At 48.6% G+C, this 10,416-nt stretch overlaps 1 protein-coding gene across 1 annotated transcript; it reads right to left on the reverse strand.

The window, feature by feature from the left end:
- Positions 1-6,431: 6,431 nt before the first annotated feature.
- On the reverse strand, positions 6,432-7,711 carry LOC137835299 (uncharacterized). Its single transcript, XM_068643750.1, has 2 exons — positions 6,910-7,711; positions 6,432-6,463 (listed from the first exon to the last, which is right to left on the reverse strand). Exons 1-2 carry the CDS (start codon positions 7,709-7,711, stop codon positions 6,432-6,434), a joined length of 834 nt encoding a protein of 277 aa, XP_068499851.1.
- Positions 7,712-10,416: the final 2,705 nt, after the last annotated feature.

The following is a 10,416-nucleotide window of genomic DNA, read 5'->3' on the forward strand; positions in this document are numbered from 1 at the left end:
TTTGTATTTTCTAACACTTGCTCTGTAATTCTGACACTCAACTTTATTTAAATGTTTATTCGAGCTTTATCTTTACATCCTCGTGCACCTTTAGCTTCTCTGTTTATCGCTTGCTTTACTAAATCAAAGGCGTAACTAGTACTTACTTTCGATGCATCGCTTCTTTGCCTTGTCTTTAACTCTTTAGGTAGTACGTGACCTTCTCTTTTCATTCTTCCCTTCTGAGTAGCGGTGCATACCCTTCTCCTGATCTCTTCACTTAGAACTCCACTTGGCCTTTCTATCTGCGAGGAATCTTCCTTATGAAGGCGTCGCCTGCCTCGTCATTACGCAAAGGAGAAAGAGGATTTGATCTCTTTTATGGCCTCAACATCGCTCAAAGGCAAGGGAGGACTATATCTGTTCATTTCTGGTGCCTCAACGTTGCTCGAGGGTGAGAAGGACTTATCTAATCTATGGCCTCAACATTGCTCAAAGGTGCAGAGGGCTTATCTCACCTGTGTTGGGCGTCCGCGCTCGAGGAGAGACCTGCTCTGGGTGTCCTCAGCGTGTCTAAACACCTGGGGCAGAAAATCGCGCTATGGTGCCCACGCCCATGAAGAGGCCTATACAACAGTACCGTATCATCCATGGGGTTTCTAAAACACCAAGCTAACCTAGCCTTTGATGCCCACACTCGAAGGAAGCGCCCCCCACCACTTCCTCGCGAGGTGTCTAAACATCAGGTACCGGGGCTAGCTATTCATACCTGAGGAGGGAGCGTCCCGGAGGAATCCCTTAACCCCTGCTCGGGGACTAGGCACCCGGATTTCATCTTATATCTTAACATCTGACACCGAGGCTAACTATTCATACCTGAGGAGGGGGCGTCCCGAGGGAATCCTCTAACCCCTGTTCAAGGACTAGACGCCCGGTTTTCAACTTATACTGATATCTGGTATCGGGGCTAGCTATTCATACTTGAGGAGGGGGTGTCCCGAAGGAATCCCTTTGCCCCTACTCAAGGACTAGGCGCCCGGATTTTAACTCATACTGACATCTGGTACCGGGGCTAGCTATTCATACTTGAGGAGGGGGCATCCTGAAGGAATCCCTTAACCCCTACTCAAGGACTAGGCTCCCGGATTTTTAACTTGTACTCAACATACCTGTTATCTTGCTTTGCATCTGACTCCCGCTTCTTTATCTGGCGATGCCTACTTCCGGCGACGCCTTCTTCCGGTGACGCCTTATCGTGGCGTCACTATCTTGGCGACGCCTCATCTTGGTGGCGCTACCTTGGTGACGCCTTATCTTGACGACCCCTCATCTTGGCGACGCCTTACTTAGGCGACGCCTCATCTTGGCGACGCCTTACCTAGGTGACGCCTTATCTGGGCGGTGCCTTACCTTGGCGACGCCTTATCTTTGTCTCTGTTTCTTTGATCTTCGATCTTTGTTCTTACAAGAAAGGGAAAAATTAAGGCAGAAATATCTTAAACTTTTCTTTTCTTTATTTGGGTGACCTCATTAAAAAACCCCCGGGAGCGAAAAAGATTGTCCCCTTTACAAAATTTCAACTGAAATAAAATTTTAAATTAGCCGCATTACAACTACGTGGGATGGGGCCCTCTTCTAGAGTTTCTAACTTATACGAACCATTCCCTTTGGCTTTGGTTACTCTGAACGGTCCAGTCCACTTGTGAGACAACTTGTTTTCCAACTCGTAAGGATGAGCCTTCCTCATGACCAGATCACCAACCTGGAATTGTCGCAGCTTCACCTTAGAGTTGTACTAACGCTCTACTCTTCTCTTCATAGCTTTAGCTTTAATTCTCCCCTCTTCTCTGGCTTCGTCTATCAGATTCAGGTTCACCTTCCTTTCTTCATTGGACTCTTCTGCCACGAAACCTAGGAAACGAGGCGAGCTCTCGTGGATTTCTACTGGGATCATGGCGTCCGACCCATACACTAAGCTGAAAGGCGTCTCCATGGTGGAAGATTGAGGTGTGGTGTAGTAAGCCCATACGATTCTTGGTACTTCTTTTGCCCACGCCCCTTTAGCCTTCTCTAATCTGCGCTTCAAACCTCTCAACAAAACTCTGTTTGCTGACTCGACCTGGCCATTCGTCTGGGGGAGTTCGACTGATGCAAACACCTGCTTGATTCCCGCCTCTGTACATAGCTTCCCCAACTGTTGGCTCGCGAACTGGGTGCCATTGTCTGAAATGAGACGCCTTGGCACCCCGAAACGACACACAATGTTCTTCCAAACAAAGTGTTGTACCTAGTGCGTGGTGATCTGTGCCACTGGTTCGGCCTCTATCCACTTGGTGAAGTATTTGATGGCAACGATCAAGTACTTCATCTGTCTTATCGCCAATGGGAACGGGCCTAAGATGATGGAAGAGGCCCAAGCACAAGCCCACATGCAAGCCCACCAAAGGGTAGATTTGGGCCAACCATAGAGTTATGGCCAAGAGGATCCAAGAAGACGTTCTTTTACATGTTCAAATGCCATAAACTCTAGTGTAGAGTAGACTTTAATTTCTTGTCCAAATTAGCATAGGAACTTTATTTGTAATTTTCTTAAAATTAATTTTGGAACCTAAAACACCAACCTAGGTAAACTTAGAGTTTCTAAAAAAACCTCTAAATTTACCAAGGTCGGTCTAGAAAGCCCGTGGAAGGGGTGAGCATAAAAACTAGACACACCCCTCCCCATGTGCTCATTTGTGCACCCATGTGCCATGTGCACCCATGTGCTTCACATTTACATTTCATTTGGCTAGCATTAGGGTTGCATTATGGTCCTTGTACCGTCCCGTATCCGGGCGTTGACTAAGTCAAGGTCAAAGTCAACATCAGGAGTTAAAGTCAACGCAAGGCGTTGCCTAGGTGGAGAGACGCCAAGTGTCAGCGTCGTCGAGAAGAGGCGTCACAAGGCGTCGCCTAGGTGAAGGCGTCGCCCAACCAGGGCGTCGCCAGATCAAACATTACTAAAGCAAGGCAATCACAGTGTGGTTCCCCGATGCCCATGGGTAGGAAAGACCATGGAGGGAGCGACGCCGTGGGAAGGCCTCAGGTCCCGATGATCCGGGAGAGTGATAGGGAGAAGAGAAAGGTGGCTTCAAGGCCATAGTAACAACACCAGTGTAGGGCAGCCTGACTCGTGAAGTACCCCTGCCGCCCCAGAGACGCCTTTGGGACAGATACGACTCAAGAGGAAGGTCACGCCCAGGGTAGCCGGGTGCAGGGTACAAGAGGAAGGCAGATACGCTCTCAAAGTGAGTGACTAGATGATTGGGGGCATGAGTTGGCACCCAAAAAGTCACCCCTAGCGCAGTAGCACTCCCAGGCAGGAGGACTCACACGTAGAAACGTCCCCAAATGGGCAGAAACGCCCCCAGATGGGGTCATAGCGTCGTGAGGCCCTCCACGTGTACGACAGCCATGTCAGAATAGAAACACCCTTTAGTCAGGTGCCAGGTAATTAAAGTCATTCAATACAGTTTCCGTTTCGAGGGTTCATGTACTATAATGGCTCCCAAGCGTTTCAACGTCTTAAATGCGCTACGTTTTCTAATTAGACGCTTTGATTGAGCGCGTTACGTTTGTGATTAAAAGCGCTTTAAGGCGCTTTAAATGCTTGGGTAGTTTAAATAGCGCGGAGAATGTTGGGAACGGGGTTGGACGTTTTGGCAAATTTTCCCAGAAGACACTCCAGTTGCTTGCTCGAAGTCGTGAGGTTACGCACAAGGGACTGGAATAGAGGTTGTTTGCCAGAGCGAGAATATACACACAATACACAGTTCTTTTTACCACCTTCAGAGTGCCACACGCGGTGCTCAGATACGGAGGTGCAGAGTTTTGGTGTTTCTTGCTGGCTGACTTGAGCGTCGGAGTGCAAACGGCCGCTAGGGCGCCCCCTTTGTCCTCTTTTTTGCAGGAATCCACAGGTAACCAGTGGGAAGGAGTCCCTAGCTGACGATTGAGGTCGCGCACGAAGACGTTCCAGTCAACTGGACGGAACAGTCCTCCTTAGCCTATAAAAGGAGGAGCCTACACCTTGTATTTTCAAGTTTATTGTGAGTAAAGTTATGCTGCCATTTTGTGCCAAGCTTTGCTTCTCCCTAGAACTCTAGGCTCTAAACTTCACATCCTTCACCTGTCCTTGGCCTGGCCGAACCTCCCTATGTTCATACCTATCATAAACCTTCAAGATCAACATCACTCTTAGGAGGATCTTGCACACACACCTCCATAGCTTCCGCACCATTTTCTTACATGATTCAAGAAGACCTTCATGAAAAATGGCATCATTTGGTATCATGAGCTTGGGTTCTTCAAGATGAGTTGCTTTTGGTCTTTTCATTTCTAGTTCTTCTTTATTTCATGTTGTTTATCTTATTTCCATAATTGTCTTGCTGTTTTTTGCCTTTTAATTTGTTTTGGTGTGCTTTTTGGAAGATCCAACCGAAGCACTTTTGTTCAATTGATCTTGAACAATTTCTTGTGCAATTTGTGATAGGATTCCATACGCCTTTGATTCATAAAATTGATTTGTATATAACTGCTTCAACTAACTCATTTGCTTTATTTGATAATTCCCCTAGGTGGACGTTTGATCCGGGAGGGCAAGCATAGTTGAAGAAGCAAGAGGCTGCTATCCGAGATCAAATCTCTAGATCTGAGGATAGATCTTCTCAAGGAGAAGGAGATGTTGGACACCATCCAGCCACATCCATTCCCCTAGCCATGAAGAAGAAGAAGCAATGGATTTGAGGACAAATCCTTCTCAAGAGGGAGGGGATGATGGAAGAGGCCCAAGCACAAGCCCACATGCAAGCCCACCAAAGGGTAGATTTGGGCCAACCATAGAGTTATGGCCAAGAGGATCCAAGAAGACGTTCTTTTACATGTTCAAATGCCATAAACTCTAGTGTAGAGTAGACTTTAATTTCTTGTCAAAATTAGCATAGGAACTTTATTTGTAATTTTCTTAGAATTAATTTTGGAACCTAAAACACCAACCTAGGTAAACTTAGAGTTTCTAAAAAAACCTCTAAATTTACCAAGGCCGGTCTAGAAAGCCCATGGAGGTGGTGAACATAAAAACTAGACACACCCCTCCCCATGTGCTCATTTGTGCACCCATGTGCCATGTGCACCTATGTGCCATGTGCACCCATGTGCTTCACATTTACATTTCATTTAGCTAGCATTAGGGTTGCATTATGGTCCTCCTTAGCCTATAAAAGGAGGAGCCTACACCTTGTATTTTCAAGTTTATTGTGAGTAAAGTTATGCTGCCATTTTGTGCCAAGCTTTGCTTCTCCCTAGAACTCTAGGCTCTAAACTTCACATCCTTCACCTTTCCTTGGGCTGGCCGAACCTCCCTATGTTCATACCTATCAAGCACCGTCAAGATCAACATCACTCTTAGGAGGATCTTGCACACACACCTCCATAGCTTCCGCACCATTTTCTTACATGATTCAAGAAGGCCTTCAAGAAAAATGCCATCATAAGATATCTGTACCGTCCTGGGGCGTTGACCAAAAGTCAAAGTCAAAGTCAACACATGGTAGGACCGCTCGAGGGCCCCAAAGAAGGGAAGAAAGGTCAACAGGTTGACCGCTTGGGGCATCGCCCAAGAAAGGCGTCGCCTCGCAAAGGCATCGCCTAAGAAAGGTGTCGCCTCGCAAAGGCGTCGCCCCAGAGAGGCGCCGCCAGGCTAAGGCGTCGCCAGCTTAAGGCGTCACCAAGTTAAGAAATAGTCAAAGTTAAGACATCGACGGTGTGACCCCCCGATACCCATGGGCAGGAAAGACCATGGAGGGGGTAATACCGTGAGGAAGTCTCGGGCCCCGGAGGCTCAGAACAACAATGAAGAGAAGAGAAAGGTGGCTTCAAAGCCATAAGTTCTAGTACCAGTAAGGAGTAACCTGACTCGTGAAGTACCCGCGCCACCGCTAGGGAACCTTGGGACAGATACGACCCATGAGGAGGCCACGCCCAGAAGAGAACCACGTGCATGGTGCAAGAGAAAGGTAGATATTCTCCTAAGGAGAGTGACTAGAGGCTGGGGCGCATGAGTTGACACCCAGGAAGTCACCCACGCGCCAGAAGCACTTCGAGGAAAGAGGGCTCACACAATGGAATAACCCTAAGTTGGGTTACGGCGCTGAGGGACCATCAACGCAGAATAACGATCAAGTCAGAAGAGCACGTGGCAATAAGCACGTGCTCATTAAATGTTTCAATGAAATTTTGCCAAGGTACGCGCTAATTCAGTTAAGATTCGAACGTTCCAAGGAATATTTTTATACGCTTTCAATGCGCTTTAACGCGTTTTAAACACGAGAGATGGATAAAAAGGGACCTTGAGGCATTTGAAGGGGGATCCGAGTTTTGACCTAATTCTCATAGCATTACACAGAGCATAAACCCTAGTTGTTCTGCTGCATACCCACTGTGTGCACTAGACGATTAGGACAACACAGTTTCATTCATTCAGTATAGTTTTCGACCACCTTCAGAGGGTGTGTCACCTTTTGATGTTTCTCGCTAGCTGACTTGATCGTCGGAGTGCAAACAGTCGTGAGGGCGCCCCTTTGTTCACTTCTTTTCAGGTATTCACAGATGGAGCAGAACAAAGGTGCTATGGCTCGTGAGGACAAGCCATGCACGAAGACGACCCTGGTCAACCGGCCGGAACAATATCAATTCCCCAAGTATGGAAAGGCCATGGGCTGTATATGGATCTCAGTTCCTCTGGCGGCGCCTTGTGCCAGTCAGCGTGCATCTGACACTGCTTGCAATGCTGGGTGTATCGCACGCAATCCTCTCTTACTGTTGGCCTGAAAAACCCTGCGCGTATTACCTTGGATGCCAAGGATCTTCCTCCCACGTGGCTCCCCCAAATACCTTCGTGGATCTCAGCCATTATCCTAGTCCATTCGTCGCCGCTTACGCACGTCAAGATGGGGTGCGTAAACCTGTGTCTGAATAATATCCCATCTACTAAGGTGTATCTTGTAGCGTTCCTCTTAATCTTCTTGCCCTCTTCCGGCTCCGCTAGGAGGATTCCGTCCGCTAGGTATCGCCTGTAAGAGGTCATCCATGTGTCGCCTTCCTCTAAAGCACATACATGTGCACCTTTTTCTTCTTCTGGCGAGGTCGCATAAGTACTGATGTAGGGTTCCCTTGCCGTATCCTGGCTCAAAGAGCGATGACTCCTTGGTTTTCCTCTTGTTGTACTAATGTGAAGAACGTCCACCCTGTTGTCTGCAACAAACTTTCGCGGCGTTTTGAGGGTCTCTTGGATTACAGTCCTCTGCCTTCCCGCCTTGCCTGAGCTGGCCAGCTTGGCGAGCAGGTCAGCTCTGACATTCTGCTCCTTGGGGACATGCACCAGCTCAAACGCAGCGAAGGCTCTTTTCAATACTTCGACATACCTTAAGTACGTAGCCATCTGTGGATCCTTTGCCTGGTACTCCCCTGTTACTTGTCCTGTGACCAACTGGGAGTCACTCTTTGCCAGGAGGCTCTGCGCACCCATTTCTTTAGCCAAAAGCATCCCAGCGATGAATGCTTCGTACTCCGCCTGGTTGTTGCTTGCCTTCAAGGTGAAGCGTAAAGCTTGCTCGATCAACACTCCGTTAGGCCCCTCCAAGATTATTCCAGCGCCACTCCCTTGATGGTTGGAGGATCCGTCCACTAAGAGCATCCACTATGACCCTAGCTCCACCTCTTGAGGGTCTCCCCCTGGTGAAAGTTCTGCCACGAAGTCAGCGTAGACTTGCCCTTTGATGGACCCCCTGGGTTCATACTGGATATCGAATTCCGATAGCTCTACCGCCCAACGAACCATCCTCCCTGCTACATCTAGCTTTTGAAGTACCTTCTGGATGGGGAGGTTTGTCATCACCACCACCGTGAAGCTGTGGAAATAGTGGCGAAGCCTACGTGCTGAGAATACTACCGCTAGCGTCGCCTTCTCTAGTGACTAGTACCTCAATTCTAGGCCTTGCAAGGCCTTGCTCACGAAGTAGATGGGCTTCTGCACTTGGTCTTGTTCCTGGACTAGCACAAAACTAATGCCCCACTCAGTTACCACAAAGTATAAGCGGAGGGGGGGGGACGCCTACTTGTGGCTTGCAAAGCACAGGTGGCATCGCCAAGTACTCCTTCAACTTGAGAAACACTGCTTCACACTCACCTGTCCATGCGAAACGGCTATTCCTTTTGAGGCATTGGAAGTAAAGGTGGCCCTTCTCTCCTCCAACAGATACGAATCTCGATAATGCTGCCATTCGCCCCGTCAGTTGTTGGACTTCTTTTACTGAGGTTGGGCTCCTCATGGCGATGATGGCTACACACTTGTCAGGGTTCGCCTCTATCCCCCTCTCTGTGAGCATGAAACCTAAGAACTTTCCCGCCTCCACGCCAAAAAACGCACTTTTCTGGGTTTAACTTGAGGTGATACTTCGATATGGTAGCAAATAGCTCTTCCAGATCAGCTGCATGGTTCCCTCTTTCGTGCGAAGTTACCACCATGTCATCTATGTAGGCCTGCACGTTCCTTCTCAGCATGGGTGCAAGGACCTTGTCCATCAGCCTCTGGTAGGTGGCGCCTGCATTTTTCAAACCAAACGGCATCACCTTATAACAGTAGCTGCACATTTCTGTCATGAACGTCGTTTTGCTCTCGTCCCTGGGATGCATCCTGATCTAATTGTAACCTGAGAATGCATCTAAGAAACTCAGCATCTTGCAACCCGAGGCGCTATCCACTAATGCGTCGATGTTGGGCAGTGGGTACGAATCTTTAGGGCATGCCTTGTTCAGATCTGTGAAATCAACGCACATCCTCCACTTCCCATTCGCCTTCTTCACTAGAACTACATTGGCTAACCACTCGGGGTATTGTATCTCCCAGATGTGTCCAGCGCTGAGCAGCTTTTGTGTTTCTTCCTTCACGACGAGACATCGCTCTTCGTTGAACTTCCTCCTTCTTTGTCTCACAGGGTGAACCTTGGCGTCCACGGTAAGACGGTGGCACAAAAAATCTGGGTCGATGCCTAGCATGTCTGCCGCAGTCCACGCGAATGCATCTAGGTGCCGCGAGATCACCGCAGCTATCTGTTCTCGTTCCTCCTGACTCAGGAAACGTCCTAATTTGAACACCTTTCCCCCTATTAGTCTTTCCAGCACAATGTCTAACGGTTGGGGTTCCTCACTCTGCGCGTTCTCTAAGCGAGACTCCTTCATGGAGTCCTCTTCCATAGGCGTCGCCCCAAAGGATGCGTCGGGCATCGCCTCCTTTGGCTCTTCTTCTGCGGGCGAGGCCTCTCCGCATACTCCTTCCATCGGCGAGGCATCGCCGTATCTTCCTTCTGTATGTGCATCTTCTATAGGCATCGCCCCTACTGGTGCAGCTTCGACGGGCGTGGACTTCGCTGGCGTCGCCTCTTCCAACAGCTCTAACTCCATTTGCGAATCTGAAACGAGTGGCCGCTCAATTACCATGACCACGCCTCTCTTTGTCTTCAGGCTATTTTCATAGCACTTACGGGCCTCTTCTTGATCTGACTTGATCACAATCACCTTGCCGCCAAGATCTAGTAGCTTCATCTTCATGAGGCGTGTGGAGGACACCGCCCTTAATATGTTTAAGGCAGGTCTGCCTAACAAAATGTTGTAAGCTGAGTTGGCGTTTACCACCAAGTATCGGATGCTCTCGGTGCGTGATGCCGCTCCATCAGTGAACGTCGTCCTCAGCTCCAGGTAGCCACGTACCTCTACTCGGTTATCTGCAAACCTGATGGATGAGGGCCAAGCACATCCCACCATGGAAGCCAATACCCAAAGCTAGACCGTGATGAGCGTCTAGACTCAAGGAAGGAGCGTCTAGGACGTGAAGAGGGGAGGCTACACATGGAGCGTCTAGGAGGAGACCTAGACCGTCTAGGCCCTATTACAAGGTCAATGGCTAAGCACATTCACGCCCAATTGAATGAAGCCACGGATGGAAGAGAGAAAGCCTTGTACATGTTACATGGAGGCCCATTAGGGGTGCTTAGTAATTAGAGTAGTGTAGAAAGCATAATTGAGTGAACATTCTAGAATCTCTCTTGCTTGGCCGGTCATGAGCACATGTGCCATGTGCTTTGTGATTTGCATTTCATTTGGCTTTTATTTCATTAGACATTAGCTTAGCTTTTACGGCCCTATAGCTTATAAATAGGGAGGCCATCTCTTGTATTTTCCAAGTTTATTGTGAGTAAAGTTATGCTGCCATTTTGTGCCAAGCTTTGCTTCTCCCTAGAATTCTAGGTTCTAAACTTCACATCCTTCACCTTTCCTTGGGCTGGCCGAACCTTCCAATGTTCATACACATCATGCACCTTCAAGATCAACATCACTCTTAGG

Source organism: Phaseolus vulgaris, chromosome 11, assembly GCF_000499845.2.
Source record: "Phaseolus vulgaris cultivar G19833 chromosome 11, P. vulgaris v2.0, whole genome shotgun sequence".
Taxonomy (NCBI): Eukaryota; Viridiplantae; Streptophyta; class Magnoliopsida; order Fabales; family Fabaceae; genus Phaseolus; species Phaseolus vulgaris.

Excerpts from the sequence above, each read along its gene's own strand:
- LOC137835299 (XM_068643750.1), bottom strand. The coding sequence starts at position 7,711 with ATGCTCTTAGTGGACGGATCCTCCAACCATCAAGGGAGTGGCGCTGGA. Across the intron at positions 6,464-6,909 it reads AATGGCTGAGATCCACGAAG|TGCACACAGTGGGTATGCAG; the intron begins GTATTTGGGGGA and ends CTAATCGTCTAG.